The following is a 21,779-nucleotide window of genomic DNA, read 5'->3' as shown; positions in this document are numbered from 1 at the left end:
TGTGTGAAATGACAGCTACGATGGGCCAGATGAAGAAAATAACATTTTAAAGGAGGAGGATGGAAAACATGATTTGTCTTGTCTTAGAGGACTCTTACTGTCAAGGTAAAAGCTTGCACTCCTGTTGGTTTCTGTGATGAAATAAGTCAAACCCCAGCCTGACGCCACACTGGGCAAAGGAGAAGAAAAAATACCACGTTTAACTGCGGTTTGGTAATAATGTCACAACACTGACAGAGCAGCTCTTACTGCTTAACATGTGTTGCTTAAAAAGACGCTAATTATTTCAAAGTGAGCATCTGTTATGAAATTCACACAGATTATCCTCCTTGGGTCAGTTTTAAGTCTGCTTAAATATTTAATACATTCCACACTGCCGCTATGTGACCATCACACAAACTAATCACTCCTACCATTTTACCCACAGAAGCCTGTGAAATGCAAGTGTGCTCTGATTAATAATTGTGTTTTAAGGCCAAGTGCATAATCCACGTTTAATCCAGAGGATGCCCAAAATCCAAGGACTAACACAGGCTAAGTTTGAAGTTCATACTCATACAGTAAAACTGTGCATATCACACAAAAAGAAGATTATCATCATTTCTAGAGTCATACATGGGCTGTGACATCTTCCTGAGAATGATATCAGCTTACAATAGCCTGTGTGTGTGTGTGTGTCCTGTAAACCACTGTGACTTCAGTGCAATGTGTGACCTTTGGCTTCTATCTGTAGCTCATGTTGCTGTGTGTGTATTTCCATTTCAAGCAGAGCTGAACAAACTCCTATGATGGAGTCAAAGCTCCGATGTTATTTAAAAGTGCTGCGAAAATATTCTGCTCTGCATAAAATCACTGTGAATAAATGGGACACAGACACAGTGACGTACAGAGTCTGAGACCACATTTAATGGCACCACACTGCAAAAAAAACTTTTACCACTTCAAACATGTCATTCAGTGCTTCAGTCCATCTGTGAGGTTGTCAAAGTTGTGCAACAAAAACAGTATTGGTTTACAAGCTGTAATCAGGAGGAAGGTGGCAGTCTGATCAAACATTAAGGCAAACATACTCCACATAACTGAGTGTTTACTTTTGCGTCTTGTAAACAACATAAGTGTAAAATTCATTTTATATAACAAGACTCTTTAGTTTCTCACAGTGGTAATGTTTCCCTTCATGATCAATTTGTAAAAGAAAAGAAAAAAAAGCCTTGCTTTAGTTTTGGATCTGTGATCTGTGTACATTGGCAGAGACTGCTGCAGTGTAAAAACCATAGGGTTGACAAGGAGTAAGTTACATTGAATCACTATCCCATCTTAAAAGGACACAATGGTAGCTGGTATGCTAACTTAGATAGATGTAAATATCTACAATTCAATTATAGATGATATTTCTTCATGTTCAATTGTTAACTTCAGCTTATTTGTGAACAAAAACATTTTACAAAGTTAAACTCATGGCAGTGTGGTTAGACAAACACCTCTGCTGCACAGACAGCAATCAAACAAGTGCACTGTTGGTAGAACAAATCACAATATAACACCACTGTACACTATCTCTACACAACAAGAAACATGTGAGACACCTCTAGTGTGCTTTAATATTACAGTGAGTGATGACAATACTTCTGTAAAACTTGGTGAACTGAATCTATTGGCAATATTTCCATCATTTTCAAAAACACATGAAACTATAACATTAGACACATCTATTATTTAAAGATCCATGAAACAGCTTGCAGAGTGCTACGTGTTGCTACGTGCTAATATGTTTTTGTGTTGAATTAGGGAGGCCACACAAACTAAAAACCAGGAAATAGTTTCACTGAATGCAAAATTAGGACACACCCCCTAGTGCAGGATGAGTCATCAATATCTTTGTGAAAATGCCATTAAGACTCACTGTAGTAAGTATGCAGTGCAGGACATCAGACGGCATATTAACAGTTAAAGATCTAATTTGTTTTCATGAGTGCTTTAAATAGGTGGTTTGTTTTGGAGTCTTGAAAAGGCACTTGAGATCAGAAAAATATCTTTGGGGCAAAATCACAAACGATGCAAAACCAAAAGAAGTCCAATGAGGAAGAGGGTAATGGGCTGCTGCAACACCATGGAGAGGGAAACAACTCCACTCAGAAAGATGATGGATGGCATCAGACTTCTGTGTACGTCATGCTCAGGCCGGGCCTCGGAAACCTCTGACAGTGTGTTTGGTGCATTCCCTAATAATGTGTCAGGGGATTTATCCTTCCTCTCCTCACATGCTGAAACAGACTGAGCAGCAAAGTTTTGGCTCACCTCAGTGACATCAGTACTCCCTAAGGTGTTCTCTGTGTGCTCGGGTGATGGCAGAGCTTCACTCTCTGCTCTCAGAGGTGCATGAGTCTCTACCACAGGAGGGAAAAGTGCAGACGTGCTGCCTTCATGGTGCACTGCAGACCTGGTGGAGACTTCTGATAATCCTTCATTCAAACCCACTGCAACCTCTGAATAAAAGCTCCGGGTCACACCGGCAGGAGAGACACACTCAGCAGGCTGTTCAAGACAAAGGCAACTAGCTGCTTCTTTGGTCGATCCATCCTCTTGTGTTGTTGACCTCAGATTCGCCTTTGTGGCAACAAGACACATGACCTCCAGAGAAGGGATTTCCTCCCCACCAGCCTGGGAGTTGTCTGATCTGGGGTTGGACTCTTGTTGTAGAGACGGAGGAAGCAGTGCTGAGGGACTTTGGTCTGTCTGCTCTGACACTTGGCTGCCTAATTCATAGTGGAGGCTGGGTAAAGGCTGTAACTTATTTGGCTGGACTGATTTGCTGGCACAGAGTACAAAGGCTGAATTAGCTTGAAGTGTGTTTTCGGAAGACATACATGGGAACGGTTCACCTGGGGATACAGGGTGAGCGGACTGTGTGCCATCAACAGATGGAAGCTCTTGGTTGGGTGGGACAGGAGAACCAGATGGGTGAACTGCATTCTGTTAAAGCAAAACAGTGAGACAACAGTGACAGGAGCTAGGAGAGTGTACAGACAGTGGGGGGTGGGGGTTTGTACTCCACATTAACATTGCACACTGAGGGAGGAAAAGCATTTTACTGCATACTAATGCTTTTCTGTGAAATGGACATCATGCTGCTGTGAAATGCAGGAAAAAAAACACACATAAGGAGCATCATGACATTGACTGGCATCTTTATGCAACACAATCCAATGATGTGTTATCGTTATTAGCACTTACTGCACATGCTAAAATTGGTAGTGGTGCATCCTTTGAACAGCAAGGGACTGGAATTAATGGCATTCCTAAAAGTATTTATTTCTCATTTGGCTTGAGTTTATTCAAAGAAAGAAAATAGCCAGCAATGTAGAAGTTTTTCCTGCTGTGAGGCTGCTGTAACAAACATTCAAGGTCATATCAGGATGAAGTCATTATAATATAAACCCCCCAAAAAACTCATAAGAACAAACAAACAAACGTAAAAACAAGGCACATTAAACACAAATAACAGACTATGATAGAGCATGTAGGTGTTAGACAGTACAAGATAGCTACATATAAACAGTGTGGCACCCTTTCATATTAATGTCAATCAAAAACATAGAGAAATGTCCATAGTTAGAACAATAGAACCATCAATCATCACACCTTAGTATGAAGAGTCTGTGTAATTGCTCTAACTGCCAGAGGAGGGAGACAGATGTTCCACATGTATCTTTAACATCATGTTACAAACGTTCTAGTTTAAAACAAATTTCAGTTTTGTGTGCTGCAGTTTTTTTTTCAGTTTGACTCAAGAGAATAAAACCTGCAGCCAAATTATTTAAGACCTGATTTTATAGCACTGCAGTATGATTAAAAAGCTCAGAGGAAACTAAACTTTTTGGACATTACTGAATCCTCACCACATAAACTATTGAAATAATGGTTGCGGGCAAATATATATATATATATATATATATAATGTTTCACTTTAAATTATCACATACACGTTGTAGAGTTCTTTTGTGAGTAGAAGTTATAATGGTGTGCGAGAACTCAGCAGTTGAAGGGTTACCGGCTGGAATAAGCAGCATGCATGTGGACACTGAGGTGACAGATGAGCTTCATGGACCATGCCTTACATACATGTATAGGATCAGTGAGACATTAACACCAGGTGTTAGTAGGTGGAATGTGACCGACTCAGTGCAGTCGGTGTTATATAGGCTGAAGGTAAGGTCTTCCTACTAAAATACACCTTGTCCTCCTTTAAGGCCATGACTATAAGAGTCAAATCAGGTTTAAACAAATCCCTCCTTGCTACCTACCACTGTTCAGCTACTCGTTTCTGTGTAAGCTTTTATGCCACACAGCTTTTATGCACATATTTTCCCCACAAAGATGGCATGCTAACTGCTACCTGCCACCTTTCAAAGATCCTCAGAGCTTGTTATGTTTCCTCTCCGGCATAATTATGTTGATGTGATGTGTCAGAATTAGGGACAGGATGGTGTGCAATGAGATTATAATGCTGTGGGCAATCTAAAAAGCATTTCAGGAACATTTTCATCTAAAAAAAAATATACTCTGACAACTGATTAAAAGGCCTTTTAGTGCTAATACATGTAAGCGTACAGGATATTAAGTGTTTTTATTAGTTTCCTGAATCACTTAAGACTTAGGACAATATAAAAAGTGCAACGACTTGACCAGCATGCTTTACAATATGAATGCAACAAGAGTGACATACAGGACTCGTGCTACAGCGATGAGTGAGACGTTACCTAAGTTGTTGCTGAAGCTTCAATGAGCTGTAAACAATATAAACAACCAAGCCAGTGATGATGAGCTTTAAAGGTTCAAGAGAAATGTTATGTTTTATTAGATACTCAATTTGTACAGAGGGATACAGTAAGAGCCTGCTTACCTGTTACACGTGTCAACAACTGCATGCAGATCAATTTGATCCTAATCCAACAAGTAATTTGCTAAAAGTGTGTCCCTTACTTGGCAACACCTTCCAGTCATCATCTCCCGTTGTTTTACAGTCACTATTCTTCTGACTTACCTCTATGTCAATCTCTGGTTGTACGATGACTGGGCACACAGGTGTAGGCCGGACCAGTCCTGATGTGGACGTCCCTGCTGCTTCTGCTGATGTAAAACAGAAAAATAAGCTGAAAGTCGGAAAGACGGCACTGTCAGCATTTCATTCACACATACAGTCATACAGAAGGCGAACTGACAGAATAACATTGATTATGTCATTGTTATCTCGTGAGTAAGCCTGCTTTACAAACTGGATTTGTGTAGATTTTAGTTGCATTGTGGGAAATGTAGGATACAGCATTTTTTGGACCTAATCCCTGCTTTGAATTCAAATCTGCTGCACCAGTTTTATCCATCTTTTTATGCCTCCGCCTTGAAGGAATTTGTCACAAACATACACATCATCATCATCAGGGATGAATTAATTTGTCAAATGTCACTGTGCTCTCACATTTGAAGACACACAAAACAGATATGACAACAGTGTTGAACAACAACAAACCTTTGTCCATGTCCTCCGTGTCCTCAAAACTGAAATCATCCTGCACACTGAAAGAGAAGACAAACATTAAAAAGCAGTGTGCACTTTAACAAACAGTACACACAGTACACACAGCCAGTGTGTGATTTCACACTTCTACACACACACACTGCTCAGAAAACATGCAACTGAAACCTCACACTGAGACTGATAACAACATTGCTGTGATAATGATGCAATGCCAAATGTCTAAAAACACACTGTGTGTAGAGGGGCTGTTAAACAGTGGTGACCTGACCAAACTGTGGAAATGCACAAGCTGATGTTACAGCGAGCTAAGGCTAAGAGGTCTGAAATCAAACTCATTTTGTGCTATAGATAAAAAAAATATGTCACGTAACATACTGGCTTAAGTGTAAAAGAGCGCCTAACCCGCCAAAGGACACCTGTTTTGGATAATTAGACAGGTTGCTGATGTGCTGATCTAGCTGTTTTTGTTAAACATAGCAGAATAGAGTTGTGTTTTAAGAATGCTGAGGAGGACATTTTAAAGCCAAGAGCGTCAGAGATGACCTGCCTCATTAGACTGTCAAATAAATTACGTTATATTGGAACATTTCAACATTTTGTTGACTAAATATAAGTGTATATATTTGATATCAAAGTCAGTGTGTCACATAAAACTGAGATGAAACTGAGCTAAAGCAAACTAATGTCATCCGCCTGTGCCCTCCTGACACTGGTGACAGGTGCGCCAAAACATGAGGCAGAAATGTTTGCAGCGAGAGGGCACTTCTGTTAAAGGAGGTGGGGCGCAACATGACTAAGTGTCCAGCGAAGGGTGCCAAATATAATAAAGGTCAAGAAGTGTGATAAGCATGTGGCAAGAGCAACTCGTTCATGCTTCCAGTTTTATATCAACAGGCCAGATTAAGAATGGATAAAGTTTTGAAAAATGTGTGGTAACTTCACAAGAACAATAATTCCAAGCTAAAACTAAGCATAAAGCTTGTCTGACCCAAACCATGACCTTGAACTGACATTGTAGACAAAGCAAGGCAGGCTGAAGAGTTTGAAGCTCTGTACTGAGCCTATCTAAATGTGGATATTTAAAAAAATGAGCAAAGTCATGGAACAGCAACAGAGCTTTATTTTTTGCCATAAAGCTGACCATTTTAACATGGGACTCTATGGGGATTTACTCGTTCTTTTTTTTAATCAGCCCCTAGAGGCTGCATGAGGAACTGCAGTTTAAACACTTGTGAGATCATTTCTTAGCCTCAGAAGTTTCTGTTTGCGTGAAACCAAATAATTTGCTTTAGATGCAGTTAAGAGCGCCTCTGATCTGTCCCTGTTTGGTCCAAAATAACTAGACTGATTCAGCTGCAAGTTGAAAAGAAAATGAGCAGCGGGTTTACTTCAAAGCAGAAACTCAGCTATGTGCAATTAATATTAAGACACATTATATAATCCTTTGGAGTGTCTAGACTTGTTTAACCTTTCCTCCCGCTGGCTGCCTTGTTAATATGTTAAAACTCCAATTATCAGTTAACTTCAAAGCAGCTCCTAATCAATCTGTAATGGCTGCTGCAGTGGGGGGTTGCTGCTGATACACTCTCTGCTCCCCAAAGTTGTCAGTGACTCATCCATCCCTAACAGCCCATCTGGCCACACAGCTCCCAAACAGCTGCAGCAGCAAACATGACAACTACACCACTTCATAACCTGTTTGCTCCTTTTATACGTCCTTATCCGTTACTATCTCCAGTTTCCTGCACATCGTGAGATTCATCACACACATTTTCGTGTTGATGTTGCAGTAAATCAGGGGTTTAGTTGAATTTAATGGAGTACTAGAGGGAAGCAAAAGTGGAGCCCATGTGCCAGCCTCTAATTACACAAGGGAGAGGAGCCAATCTGTTCCCTTTGAAATCGCTCCGCTCCCCGATGACTCTGATAGAAAAGGTCAGAGGTAGATTTTAGTGCAGGGAAACGCCAGGGCTGAAAATGACACCTGCCCTTTGCTGCCTATTTTGATCACCCTACCACACACACTAACCACTGGGAGACTGGCATTCTGAGGAGGGTGTGAGTAGCATACTCACTAAAACACTCTGGCCACATTGGGGGACCTTACAGGGTCTGTGCCTCTGTGTTCTTATCTGTTCCTGTCCATAATCTGAGGCCTTTAGGCAGAAATTGTAGAAGGATGGAGAACTTTCATAGCCTTCAAGCTGGCTGAAATCTGACCAGCAACTGTGAAGTGATCAATCTGTAGAATATCTGCACTCTTGGACAGGATACCTGTAAGCCTTTGGAGGTTTCAGGATACTTCTTATGTGACGTGTGTCGATGTATGTCTGAACTGGACCATCTTCATAGGACAGGAGCAGAGTCACCACATAGTTCATTGAGGAGTTATTAGCCCAGAAATCCCCATCAGAGGTTTCATAGCGAATGACAAACTCAATGCGAGAGCCATGTGTGATGTAAGGTGGTGCAAAAGACAGCTTGAAGGAGAACTGATCAGTGTCCCCATCATTAGATCCCTGCACATACTCTGCTGGGTAATCAAAGTAAGAAGCCCAGTTGTCCATAGTTGATCTGAGATAAACTGCTTTATGGAAGGAGATGTTCAGCACTCGTATGAACCCAGTGAAGGCAAGTGGCTCATCCTCCACTGCACACACCTGCTCCACCTCCACTTTATTAGCGCGCACAGCGTGCAGCAGGGCACTGCCCGTGGGCGCGTTAAACTCCGGGTGCACCTTATAGGTTGGCTCTTGCTCTGGCTTCCGATACTTTAACTCCTCTTCCTCCCACTTTGCCTTGTCCTCTTCGTCGTCCGAATCAAAGGCAACGAATTCCTTCACATCCACTAGATCTCCACCTGTTGTGTCGGCGAATGACACTCTCTTTCCGGCAGACAGCGCCAGGTGGATCCGCAAGTACTCCGCAGTCTCATCGAAGATTGACGCGCCACGCTTTCTGGGCACCGGAGAGCATCTTGGGATGAGGCGGACGTCCTCGGTGTCATCATCTTCATCATCTTCATCATCGTCATCATGATCATTGTTATCCTCGGCAGCCATAGGTGACCTACTCTCTGCTCCCTCGGCTGACTTGCCTGATTTAATGGTGGTAAAAAGCCCCTCTTGGCTTGGTATACTTAAAAAAGACATGGCTTTCTTCGAACGAGCAGGCTACATATGGCGTCTCCAAAAAACACACTACCCAACACTCATGATTTGCGCAGCAGCGGCTACTTTTGATCCAGCGCTCTCCCCGCGTTACGCACAGAGGTTCCTCAGTCTGTCAACGTGCGCCGTTAAATGTCACCCGTGGAAAACGTGTCTCTTTACTGGCAGCCCTTATGATAATGTATCCCCTGGTTTACATGACTTTTGTGCATCGCAATTTGGCTGCTTTCTGAGAGGGAACAGTCTCTAATTTTAGCCCTGACCTACCGGGTTTTCCATGCCCTAATTTTGTTTTTAAGTTGGTATAATCCTGCGACTCCCCCCCCCTTGATCTGTTTGGTTCGGACTGGCTAAACGCCCACTACTGGAAATAGAAGAGGGTATTATATTTGATCTTAAATCGACCTGACTTTTTAATTAAGATCCACACATTTTAGACACCTTAAATATTTATTGATGCCTCTGCTGATCAGGTGGAAGTTGTTATTTTATTGTAATCAGCCTAAATCCATTGACAGGCCTAGACAGTGAGGAATCATATTATGACTGTGCAAATTGTTTCTCAGCTGATTCTTTACAGCTGTTGTAGAGAACAGCTGTTTGAAAGGGGCCAGTAAATACTAAATTGAAACCCAAAGTAGTGCACAACATTCAGATGATTTTTATAAATAATTGTTGCCAGTATTATGATTTTGTATGTCTACCTAGCGTGCAGCAGATGTGTGAAAAAATAAAATGTATGATTGGGGAAACACTTACAGGTATGTGCGTCTACATTTTTTCTGAGAATGGGCCTAAATTATTCCATTATTACACTATTTACGCCTCACTTAAGCAGAGCAAAGTCATTGTTTACGTCTGACTTTAGCTTTTTCCGGCCTTGGTCTTGATTGTAATTTTCTTGTATTTCAATACTACCTGTTTAACATTTGGCATGTTAAAGTAGGGCCATTTAAAGCCCGTTTAAACGCTCTCGTATGTATTTCTGCTTCTTTTCTCACGACACTGCACTGCTGCGCAGTACACCCTCTGCCACAGATGGATTACTGTGTAAACACACCCTTGTCGCTGATTGGTAGAGCTGTTTTAGCGCGGCGTGCCGTAGCCAATCGGATGATTGTTTTTCTGAAACGTCGTTGCACAGATAGTAAGCTAGCGGATAATGCAAACACAAAAACTAATATAAAGAAGGCGGATTGAAACCAACGGTGATATAGCTAAGGAAGGTTTGAATATTTGAAACTGGACTTTATTGTTGGATTTTTATATCGAGAAAATGTGGAGCGGTCGTCAATGTGAGGACACGAGAGTTGGGTAACGCACGCTAACTAGGTGCAGTAGCAGTAGCTTGCTAATTTTTAACGTTCCGCAAGGCCGCGGAGAAATACGAGTACTGCTTCCTGTTTTAGCTTCATTGAGAATGTAGGTTGCACTACGATCCTAGTATCAAAGTCTCTACAGATATACAAGCAGCTAGTTCAGTGGAGTAACTGGTTGTATTTAAGTTTATTTTGTAAGAGCTGCGGGCTATCTAGCGTGTTAGCTGTTTAGCTAGCTAGTATGAGTGAACTGATGGAGTGCAAACAGTCCGCAGACTCTGCATCGAGGAAACGATGTCCATCACCCGACCAGAATGAAGGCAGCGCAGTTCCCTGCAAGTCTTTAAAAGTAAATGAGGAGTCAAAAGCAACTAAGGTTAGTCCGGAAACTTGCAAAAGCAGCGAAGCTGACAGTAAAGAAGCAGCTGGAAGTGAGGGCCAGTCAAAAAACACCGAGGACGAACCAGCTACCGTGAAAACAGATCAGAGTTCAGACACCAGTACACAACCTGTCAACAGCTCCCACGATGTCAGCAACACAGATAACCTAAAGTCTTCGGGTGCACAGGAATCTGCGGATGCAAAAGAAGAAGCAGAGAGAACAAGAGGGAAAGAGGAGCATTCCTCAAATCCTCTGGACCAGTCCGACTCAGCAGCCATAGCAGCTGCTGAAGCACTTGCCAGTCTCACAGGAGGAGACGGAGAAGACAGTCAAGAGACTCCTTGCTCATCTGAAAAGGCCAGACAGGTAAAACCGGGGAACAAATTCAAACAGCGTGGGGTGCACCAGTTCTCAAAGGTAGGCTCCAGAACCCAGGCTGTAGCTGCGGACAGCTCCACATCTGTTCACAGTACTGAGAGAGAAGATGCAGATGATATGCCTGAAGCAGATGAAGGTGATGAATCTGTGTCTGGATCTTCCAGCACACCAAGCTCCTCTTTTCCATCTGACAATGAAGACAATGATGATGGGGAGTGTGCCATTGTGTCAGTTAAGATGGCCCCAGAGATGAGGCAATCAGTGGCTCTCTTGGCACAGGTACAGATGAGACTAGAAGCTCTTGAAAAGAAAAGCGCACGGCTCCACCAACGGCTGGAGCTGAAGATTAGTCGGCAGCGACGGCCACATCTGGATCAGAGAAGCTCCATCACAAAAACCATCCCTGGCTTCTGGGTAACAGCTGTATCTTTAAAAAAGAAAAACCTTATGCAAACAAATCAGTTCCTGTTTTTGTGTTTGAGTATTCGGTTTGTACATGTGTCAGTGTTTTTTCTTAACTTTATGTGCCAGCTGTTAAACCATCCTCATCTCTCAGCTCACATTGATGAGACTGATGAAGATGCCCTTAGTTACATGACTGATCTTGAGGTAGGACTTGTGTTGACTCACAAATTTCTCATTTGTGTATGACGAACAGTATAATATCAGATATTACGCCTGTCTTTTTCAGATTGAGTCTTTCAAGAATAACAAACTGGGCTACAGGATTCGCTTCCACTTCAGACGAAATCCATACTTCCAGAATAACATTATCATGAAGGAGCTGCACCTTGGTGTGGCAGGTATTTACAAACATGTGCAGCAACATAGATGTCATACCCATGCATGCTTCTTAATTTATGGTAATTGTTAAACGTTTTATGTACGCACCAATCACTAAGCCAAATTCCTAGTAATGTGAAACCTCTTCACTTAAATGGCAATAAACACAATTCTCGTTCTGAGGTAGGAATCAGACTTTCTGGAACAATTAAGAAAACGAACATCTAGTCCAAAATTTGGAATATTCTTATTTTTTGGATTTAACTTTTGGTCCTTGTTGCTTGTGTTTTTAGGATCTCCTATGTCATTCTCCAATCCCATCCTGTGGCATCGTGGACACAACTTGACAGCCCACAGTGAACCCAGGAAGTCATCGCGTGGTGTTTATGAGACCTTCTTTAGCTGGTTTAGTGACCATAGCAACCCAGGACAAGATGACGTAGCACAGGTAACAAGAACTGCATCTTCATACTCACTCGATCTGACATGGAATATGTAACATTGGTGGCTTCATCAATCTGTTACAGTGACTGTTGTGCACACATAAAACCTTCCAGACATCCTGGATTAGAAGTTGTTTTGATCCTCCTGCATCTCCCTACACATTGCTGTCTGTGTGCCTCTCTTAAATCCTGTCCTCCTGGACCCCTTGCTCCTATATGTGGCCTCTCTTTGATTAACGCCCCTGTCCATGTTAGACAGAAGCTTGCACATGTCCTCAGAAGTCTACCGATACCGATGAACTTGGTTATTGCTTGTAATTGTTTGTGTATGCTTATCTATTATTGTGATTGCCTGCTGTTCAGTTTTGTTCACATTGGAAGTGGATGGTAGCTGTTACTGAAGTTGACTCACTAAGATTTCCATTCCAGGTTTTACATTTTAATTGACCAGGGGGCCTATTTAGATGTGAGGCTGGCACATTTAAACACTGTGAGATAGGATTGCATGTCTGAAAGACTCTTGGGTAACATTTAATCACACATACAAACCATTAATTGCTGTAATTATGTGCCAGATGTTTGCTGGAACAGAGCTTTAAGTCCTAATGCTTTAATTTCCTGAGTGAAATGTAGCAGATCCAGACTGTGTTACCTCAAATAATTGCCTACACTCATTTTTATTTCCATCTGTTTTTTTTGGTATCTTTAAACTGTAGGCTTAGGAAACCTTTACAAGGTGCCACATAACAGTCCAACCTTTGTTTCCTGTTAGCATGACTGCTTATAATAGAGAAGATATTTGTCCAAACATTTTTAAATGAAATGCATTAAATGAGGATTATGTTGTGTGTTTTAGATACTTAAGGATGACCTGTTCAGAGACCCACTCAGATACTACCTCACTCCTCTGTGGGAACCGCGGGAGAACGGCAGGTAAACCAAACAGATCCTCGTCCAGTGTATTCAAGCTCCTGACACATACAGTGTGCAGCCAGTGGACAAACCAGTCATTAAGCTGTAAATTCTACAAATATTCTCAGCTGCAGTACCTTTAAATTATCAACTTTACAGTTTCCTGATTTTTATTTATTTTTCCTTTTGCTGATCAGACCAGGTGGCCTGCACACCTGAAACTGTGTTTACTGTCATCAGAAACATTTGTGTGTGTAATTTATTCTCTTTTGCAGTAGTGGAACCGGAGCCAGAGCAGCTGACAATGGCAATGGAGATGATTGTGTTGTGATATCCGACTCCGATGATGAGCCTGGTGAGGAAACCACTGGTGAGGCTGAACAGGGCCAAAGTAGAGGGGAAGACGAGGAGGAGGAGGATGAAGAAGAGGATGATGAAGAAGAAGAGGATAAAGGACCAAGCGCAGGTTGGTGCAAATGCTGAAAAAAAACTTACTTGTAGACATGTACATTTCAAAGTAAATCATTTTTACTATTAACTAAAACATCACCCGTTTCTTTCTTATTGAAGCTCTTGTGCAATGTTGGCCATTGTTTATGCTGTAAACAAGAGGTTAAGGCTTATTAGAGCATTGAATTCACTGGGTTGTGTTGCAGCTGCATTATAAATGTGAGTAATGCGGGCTAAACTGAATAGACAGGAAATACTGTCATCCTCAGATGAGAGCCCAGAGGAGGAGGATGATGGTGGAGAGATTGTGATTGACGGTAAGACATCACTCTTAACAGCGTGTTACAAATTCAAATACAAGTTAATCGGTAGGAGCTTGAGGCAGCTCTACTTCTACTTAACGTTTTCCATGTTTTATAGGTTCTAAATATAACAATTACAATTGTGTTAATTGTATATTTTAACATTACTTCCATTAGGTTTCACAGAAAAAAAAAAAAAGCCCACGGGTTGTTACAGGCAACCAAGAATTTTAGAGAACATCCCATTGTATTGTCATAATAAAATTCACTCGCATATTGTCAATGAGAAGTGATGAATACCCAGACATTTCTATCAGATTATTACATATGGAACCTTTCAATTACTATTTATTTCATTTGAGAGTAATTTAGTTATAGCCATGACTCAAAATGATAGCGTTCTTATTTTTGTCCTGCAGCCTCTGATGACAGTGACCAGGAGGGGGAGGAGCAGCAGCAGCAGCAAGAGGAGGAAGATGATGATGAGGAGGAAGAACAGGAAGAGGAGGAAGAGGCAGAGGGCTAAGAAGAGAATGATATGTTGAAGTAAGTGACCAACGGGACCAGACTAGAAAGATACTTTGCTGATGAAGACTACCAGAGAGAAATATTGAATCCTTCTTCCTGATGTTAGTCATTTTTTATGCACAGAATATCAGATTTTTGTTTGTTTTTATACCTAAACTACACAGACGCTTTTTAAAATCAGGGTTAACTATAATAACAAAGCCAAGGCAGCATGTTTCCCCTCTATTTTATACAGTCGGTACTGTGTATTCTGATGTACTCTGACTCACTTTTTTGCAGTTTCTTTTTTTTCTAATCAGGTTCTTGGGCATAGTTTGCCTGTCTGTTCATATTAGTAGTGTTCTCCTATGAGGAGCACTCTGCAGCAGCCTGCACAAACACACACACACACACAGCTGAGACTTTGATTGCCACTACACAGCGGCATTAAACTTTGCATTGCAAATTTTGAACCCTTCAGAGGCATTATTAGTGAGGATGTTTTGGCTGTTTTTAGAACTGTGACAAAGCAAATATGTCGCAAGCTAAATTTAATATTATGACAGTACAATTCAGATGCACTCAGTACTGAACCAAAATTTGTTCTCAGGGATGATCATAGTGGTTGATGCATTGAAAGAACCTTACTGATTTTTAACACATTTACACACTCTGCTTGTTGTTGGTTGTGTATAAAGAAATGTGTACTCTACTGTAGTAAATAGGAACAGTTATTGTTTTAATAGACTACCTGTGTTAATGCCTAGTCTACATGTTCTGTCTCGTTACATGCCAACCTTTACCCTAACAATCTATACCATCTCCAACAATGAAATATTTGCGTAGTTTGACCATTTTCTTTGTCACACCTTACAATAAGAACAGTTTTGTATTTTATTTTGTTAGACTTTAACTTAATTTGAATTATAAATCATTTAAGTTTTTTTTTCCTGTAATGTGTTTAAGGTTTTTGTGTTGTTTTGGTATTTATTACAGTGCTTTTCTACACATCAACATTAAGGCATGCCCATGAGCAGGAAATGTAACACAGGAGGATTACAATACTTTCAACGCTGTGTAGAAGAAATCATTCGCTGTGCACATTGTCAGTAAACATTTGGGTCATCATCACAAGGTGCACTGTAACACGACTAGTATTTGTATTTGCTCACTTCTTTTAGCAACAAATAACTGTAAATAATAAGTCGGTATTGTCTTTTGGATAAGGCAATGCACGTGTAATCCATGAATAAATTTATCTGATAATCTGGAGGTTTTTTCATAAACATCAGAAAATTATATTTTGTGTGATGTGTTTTATAGAACACTGTAGTTAAAGAGACCTATTTGTTTGTTGCTTTTTGATTGATTTTTGTTTTGAATGTCCACCTTTTTGGCCCCGACCTAATAAAATAGACAGATGTTTCACATTGCGGTCTGCTGTGCTTTATTTGTGGTGTAAAGCACATGTTACAGGACTGCATACAATCTGCAGTAGGACCACATGGCATGCTCTCATTACAGTTCAAAGAAATGAAACAACTTGGGAACAGTGAGTGTTAATTATTTTTATTTTGTTTAAATGGTTTTCACTTGAGTAAATAAATAAAAAGGATAAATTGGTTATTTATTCAGTTTTGGAGACAAAACATCAATGATTCAGTATTTAATGCTCATTTTGTAATATAACAGAATCATCACATGGCGTGGCCACTAGATGGCAGAATAGCTCAGCCTACTGACTAATCTCTTGTGGACTGCTTATGAATGAGTTCAGTACTTTGACACCAGTATTTAAGCTTCCAGATGTTCATAAATGAGAAATCATCAAGTACTGCCTCCCTGCCTCAAACACTAATGAAGCACGTGTGACTTATTAAAGTCATTTTTCATTTGCTTGGCTGTAACATACTCCTTTTGAAGGGATTAATAATCAAACAAAGCCTGCAGAGATACAGCTGTTCTTTAATGTATTCCATCTTTGATATGATGGCTGTGTGTGATATCACTGACATTTCAAATGTAGCACTGCAAATAGCCCCGGGCAGGACATTTTTGGACAGGCCCAGACAAAGGAGCAGCAGTGCTGTTGCAATGGTACACTTAAACCCTTGATTCCACTTTTAATGCACAGCTATAAATATTCCACTAGCAAAAAACCTGTCGTGCAGCAGCACCGGGGGTATGCAGTCTAGGATGGGCATATACTATTAATACTGATGATGCAACACATTATGCTCCATGAAGTGATCCCATGTGAAACATGGTGTTTGTCTCCTCTTTGAAGAAGCTTTATTCAGCCCACCTCCAAGCACAACATGTTTTTATGACTATGAATTAATAATGGCTTTGGTTCCTACAATATTGATTGTGACAAACTAAGTACAGATTGCAGGGACAGCTAAACCATCCTCAGGCTGCTTTGTGGTCTGAGGCTTGTCTGTGAAGTCTTTGTTGTTTGAAGGGGCTGCTAAATCCTAAATGGATTCTCCAGTGTAAACTACACTCCCCTGGGTTGAGCTTGTGTTGCTACTGTACACAAATCATCTTGTCATGCTGCTTCACGCTCTCATGTTTTTGGTAGGCCGAGCTCTTTGGAATCTGATGCTCAGACCGACTTACAGTAGGCAAAAAAGATGAAAGGATAACAGAGAGCAGCTAATTCTTCATTTGTGTGATTGATGCTGAGAAGGATATTTTCTGCTGTGAAGTGTACAAGAAGAGGTGCTTCTCTCTGAAGCTCATCTATAGTGAATAACCTGAGAGGTGGAGGTATAGGGCCCCTGAATACCAACTACCTGTGTGTGTGTGTGTGTGTATGCTTGTAGTCTTTTTTGTGAAAGCTTGCATTCTTTCACGCATGCATGGTGAAGCCGCACGTCACATCCACATTCACAGGGTTTTTTTTTTTTTTTTTTTAACACCGTGTACGCGTGATTGTCTGCTTGTCGGCTAATCAAGATGAAGCACGGTGCAGACGAGGAAAACAGCGAAGGAGAATGGAGTGAGTATGATTGAGGGAAATGGATGAGTGCAATGATAAGCGGAGCTGCCTGGGCCCATGACAGATACACACAGCAGATGGATGACTCTTATCTGGGTGATCACAGAGTGCACACTCACGCCTAGGCCCAGTTACAGAGAGCCATGATCACACCAGACAGATGAATAGGCCTAACCCCCACCAATCACACTACACATACTGTAGACACATGCACACGAGTGCACGCGCACACCTACACACACACACAACTATTTGACAGAGTGAACAGATTGCAGCGCTTGCCTTACCTTCGTGTCTTTGACATTGAAATTCACCTGGAGTCTGATGTCTCAAGGATGTGTGCAGAGAGCAGAGAGCAGAGGGTGTGGACAGAGATAAGAGAAATCAATTTTAATTCAAGCAGCAGAGCGTGTGTGCTCTAGTCTGTCTGCATGCACACGCTGCATACATACATACAAATTTGTGTACCAAACAGAGAGACACATGCACTACATTCTCACTTCTTTTTTCTAACATGGCAGCTTGTTTTTTTAACCCCTTGAGCAGGACATTGAGGTTAAGATGGAGCTGAAGTCATACAGTCTCAAAACTAATCATGTTTTTGTTAAAAGTTCCATTTGTAATTTAAATAAATAAATGTGTTAATCTATTATACTATGTAAGTATGCTAATGGGTCATAATGTGATTGTCTATTACAGCAAGGATCCTGATTATCTTTAGACCTGGCAACCTCTGGACCAGTGACCGGTTTCCTCTTTAGCCTCTAGGGGTTGGTTCCAAGAGTGAGATAATCCCCATAAATCTCCATGTTAAAAAGTCCAACTTTATAACAAAAAAAACATGTTTACAGACTGATACAAAAATGAATTTAATCATGTTAAGACTTACAATTTTCTGCAGTCAATCATTGATTAAACTTAGCTTTATTTGCCTGTATTTAGGCAACGTCACGGAAAGTCCTTAGTCTATCTTTCTAATTTCATACCTTACCCTGTTTTGAGTGTGTAGGTGTTTTTATACTGTCTGCACTCTGTGTACCTAGATGTGTTGTTCAGATAATGTAGCTACTCATAATGGGAAAAATGTCAAGTGAAGTGAAACATGGACACTTCTCGTCCTCAGTGGTTGCCGTCTTGGCCGTGTAGAGCAGCAGAATGAGCTCCACACTATATAAATGATACATTATAAGTCAAGTGGCAACCCCTGTGGGGGGGTTTGAGAGATGAAGCCTATGTGAAAGTGTTAAAAACTGAAGTTCAACCTGCAGCCTCTAGGGGCTGGCTCCGAAAAACCAAGTCAATCCCCCTATACTCCTGTTTTAAAGGTAGGGTAGGAGATTTTGAAAACTCAGTGAGAGTCAGCCAGATTTTCAAAGTAAACACACGCCCCGTTCTCTCGGAGCTCACCCCGAAGCCACGCCTCCCAACCACTCTGTGACTTTGGCCATCATGCACGTACCTCTCTGGTGCGCGCAGAGCAGGAAGAGAGTGACAACCAACCAATACCCAGCGCAGGTGCGCCTCGTAGGATTGGCTGATGTTTTTAGCGTTTTATAGCTTCCACAGATGATTCATATTCTTCGTTTTAAAGCGAAACTGCCGAACTAATCGGTTGCTATCGGATTGTAAAGAGAAGTTACACTAATTTAACAAAAAGTGCATCAGAATGAAATCTCCTACCCTACCTTTAAAATGCTCAACTTTACAGCAGAATGTTACAGAATGTTTACGAGTGTCCTGCTTCCACAACAGGCCACCTGCCTCAGCTCCACTCACGCTCCACCTCTCTGCCTGCATTAGGAGTTTAGGTGGGATGTGACACTGCCAACGACAGAGACTCAAAATGGCTCTGTAGAAGCCTGTGGTTGACATCATGGACTTTGTACTAGTGTTTATTTTTTTACTAAGCATCACTACCACCAGTATGTTATTGGATTAATGTAATGTTTCAATACAGCAAAAGTCAGCATCTTGCTTTAGCCCGGTTGCTAATGTTTCTATTGTTGAGTGTAAAGCAGGTCGTTTGGCAGTTAATTCTCTGGCCACAGGTGTTTTTTTCATTCCTACAGTTAGAACCTGCTATTACTGAAGACAGATTTTCAGATGCAGGGACTGTACTTTCACTCTGTACATCCTTGCTCTCCTCTTTTCATGTACAGTAAACCTCTGCCCCTCCCTCTCTCACACACACACTCACACACCCCTTGTTATTTGGAAAGAGCTCCTCTTCGACAGCTGTTGAATCTCCCCGCTGCATTTTATAGCAAGGGAGAGTGCCAGTCTTGTCTTCAAGGCAGATGGTGGCTGGCTGGCCCTGTGGACACGTGGCATGTTGGACGACAGCACGCTCAGGGAGTCTGCAGCTACATTATACGCCTGCACACTGTTCCCTCTATTAAAAAAAGCCTGCAGTCACCTCACTACCAATTCAGTACGAGGTGAGCAGGCTGCGACTGGAATGTGCGCCACGTATGCGCCCTTCATGTCAAAGATGTTTTCCAATGTTGCTCTCCTTTGATAATCGCTGGTGTGTGAAGTTCATGGATGTCGTACAGCACCTGTTCCCTTATCTTGCGTTTTGGTGTTTACATTTTTTTCCTGAGCTGTAAGATAATAATTAGATGTCTTGTAAAGCTGTAGCGTTGTGGTTGAATATAGAGCGTATTGTACCTTTATTTTCTTTACCCTGTAATTTCCTGTGATGCCCTGGACATGCCTCAGATTTGTGGGCATGTTCAGACACTGTTCAAATTCATCAATATACTGCAGGACACATCATCAGTGGGTCAAATAATGGGTTGTTTTTCCTCAGGGGGAACACTTGGCCCTCTAAGATTGTTGTGATTGATGTGTCTGAGGGCCCAGGATTCATCGGGTGCTTCTGGTTGGCCTGCAGGACTAAATGTGGAGCTCATCTATCCATTATAGGCCTAGGAGATCCTCTTGACAGACCTTTTTTTGAGGCAGAAAAACGGCCTGTGTTGTTTTTCTTCCTAATCCAAAATCCATTCATCATCTTCTACCATTTCCTCCTGCTCATACTCATCCCAGTCGTGAATGGAAGTCTGCTGCTATCACTTCAGAGACCGCTGGATGATGAAGGGCGTCTGCGAGGCGGTGGGAGCTGGTCACTGTCCATGGCCAAAGTTGAGAGCACACAGAAACCTGAACTCAGCACACAGTCATGACTCACTTCCTTAGCTGGAAACAGAGGGACGCCTCTTGTGGGGCAGAAAACAATGAGCACCTCCTTCAGCACACTGTTTGACACACCACCTCATTTTGATCACATCTGAACAGCACCCACCTTCAGATCACGTCACTCTCTGCTGGGACAATGATTCAAATCAAACAATGTGCATCATAAAAGTGAGAATAAAGTCTTGTGAGTTACCCGCCATCTGTGACCTTTAACACACTGACACACCACCCAGTCTCATGTGTTTATTTTATTTTACTGTCTTGCCGGGTTCAGACTACATTCAGCCTCTGCCTTTGTGTCTTCTGTGCACCACACAGCGTCAGAGCTCCACCACAGAGGACATAATGATGAGAGTCCCTCTAAAGCTGTTTTTAATTTCAAGCTCAAGGCTCTGTTAACAGGATGGATGTCCTTTACATCCAGTCCCCCTCCTCCTTCTGGTTGCTTTGTCACTGTTGTCACGGGGGCTGGAGCCAGCCTCAGAGGAATCCCTGGAATCTTTCTGAGGCTGACCTGCCTCTCATGTTAAGCTAAAGAGTGATGGTGACATTGTTTGAGAGGCAGAGCTCCTCAATCTTTAATAGTAAAAAGGAAAACAGAGAGTGTGACATGGGCCATCAGGTATAATGGGACAAATATTGAACATTTTTATATCAAACTAATGGTTTTGATTGGTCTGACGTCACAAAAGTTGACATACAATCAACATATTTTGGCAAAAAAATGACATTTTTTTTGAGTGACCATCCAATGCATGAATTAGGTGGGACACACAAGCATCTGCAGAAAAGCGGACATTTTTCTGATGGTTAATCAACATATTTTAGGTGACCAGGTGCCATTTGGTGTCACCCTCTTCTATTACAGACAGGCCCTTTCACATAGAGCTGGCACTATAATGACCTTGTGTTTGCTTTTTTGGTGCCATTGTGCCAGTTTTTATTGTGAGCTACATGTGCCCTTTCACACAGCAGTAATTTTGTTGCTGTGTCCTCCTATGCTGTTAGGTCAGGGAAATGCCTCGAACGTGAGAGGATGCAAAATATCATGACATGTCTTTTGTTTTTTAATCATTTATTTTAGTTTTTATTAGGCATATTGATTTAATACAATTCAACTCATAACTCTTTAAAATGTTATTAAATAAAAGTGTTTCAGTAACTGTCCCATTCTACCTGAACTGAGATGGTTTCCCTTGTTTTGCCTGTTTTTTGTTTTTTTTTTAAATATTTCTCTAAAATGAAAACAGTGGATCAGGGTTGCAGTCTGCAGTGGAGTGTGTGTTAAATTCACCGGCAGTGACGGGGTTAATCATACCCATATGGTGTACCAAGAGGTTTGGTCCAATGCTGCTGTGGGCCAACAGGAGAGGGAAGGCTGGGTGGGGGCAG

General features: G+C 41.6%; 2 protein-coding genes across 4 annotated transcripts; one reads left to right on the top strand and one right to left on the bottom strand.

The window, feature by feature from the left end:
• Positions 1-884: 884 nt before the first annotated feature.
• ppp1r3f (protein phosphatase 1, regulatory subunit 3F) lies at positions 885-8,997 on the bottom strand. Of its 2 annotated transcripts, none has more exons than XM_028410541.1 (5): positions 7,811-8,997; positions 5,528-5,574; positions 5,045-5,130; positions 4,761-4,787; positions 885-2,973 (listed from the first exon to the last, which is right to left on the bottom strand). In XM_028410541.1, exons 1-4 carry the CDS (start codon positions 8,686-8,688, stop codon positions 4,761-4,763), a joined length of 1,038 nt encoding a protein of 345 aa, XP_028266342.1. In that variant the 5' UTR covers positions 8,689-8,997; the 3' UTR covers positions 885-2,973. The 2 variants fall into 2 exon arrangements, with proteins under 2 accessions (XP_028266342.1, XP_028266343.1); XM_028410542.1 differs by having other exon boundaries at positions 5,045-5,127.
• An 840-nt stretch (positions 8,998-9,837) lies between these two features.
• Positions 9,838-15,612, top strand: tspy (testis specific protein Y-linked). 2 transcript variants are annotated; one of them, XM_028410711.1, is made up of 8 exons: positions 9,838-11,208; positions 11,317-11,394; positions 11,477-11,588; positions 11,862-12,016; positions 12,868-12,944; positions 13,199-13,389; positions 13,643-13,690; positions 14,095-15,612. In XM_028410711.1, the coding sequence occupies exons 1-8, from the start codon at positions 10,267-10,269 to the stop codon at positions 14,199-14,201; spliced, it is 1,710 nt and encodes a 569-aa protein (XP_028266512.1). In that variant the 5' UTR covers positions 9,838-10,266; the 3' UTR covers positions 14,202-15,612. The 2 variants fall into 2 exon arrangements, with proteins under 2 accessions (XP_028266512.1, XP_028266513.1); XM_028410712.1 differs by lacking the exon at positions 13,643-13,690.
• Positions 15,613-21,779: the final 6,167 nt, after the last annotated feature.

The sequence above is a fragment of the Parambassis ranga genome, chromosome 7 (genome assembly GCF_900634625.1).
Source record: "Parambassis ranga chromosome 7, fParRan2.1, whole genome shotgun sequence".
In the NCBI taxonomy this organism is placed as follows: Eukaryota; Metazoa; Chordata; class Actinopteri; family Ambassidae; genus Parambassis; species Parambassis ranga.
The sequence above is the reverse complement of the archived record's forward strand: the minus strand, read 5'-3'. Positions and strand labels throughout refer to the sequence as shown.

Excerpts from the sequence above, each read along its gene's own strand:
- ppp1r3f (XM_028410541.1), bottom strand. The coding sequence starts at position 8,688 with ATGTCTTTTTTAAGTATACCAAGCCAAGAGGGGCTTTTTACCACCATT. Across the intron at positions 5,131-5,527 it reads CACGGAGGACATGGACAAAG|CAGAAGCAGCAGGGACGTCC; the intron begins GTTTGTTGTTGT and ends GTTTTACATCAG. Across the intron at positions 4,788-5,044 it reads AACCAGAGATTGACATAGAG|CTCATTGAAGCTTCAGCAAC; the intron begins GTAAGTCAGAAG and ends TATTGTTTACAG.
- tspy (XM_028410711.1), top strand. The coding sequence starts at position 10,267 with ATGAGTGAACTGATGGAGTGCAAACAGTCCGCAGACTCTGCATCGAGG. Across the intron at positions 12,945-13,198 it reads GAACCGCGGGAGAACGGCAG|TAGTGGAACCGGAGCCAGAG; the intron begins GTAAACCAAACA and ends TCTCTTTTGCAG. Across the intron at positions 13,390-13,642 it reads GGATAAAGGACCAAGCGCAG|ATGAGAGCCCAGAGGAGGAG; the intron begins GTTGGTGCAAAT and ends TGTCATCCTCAG.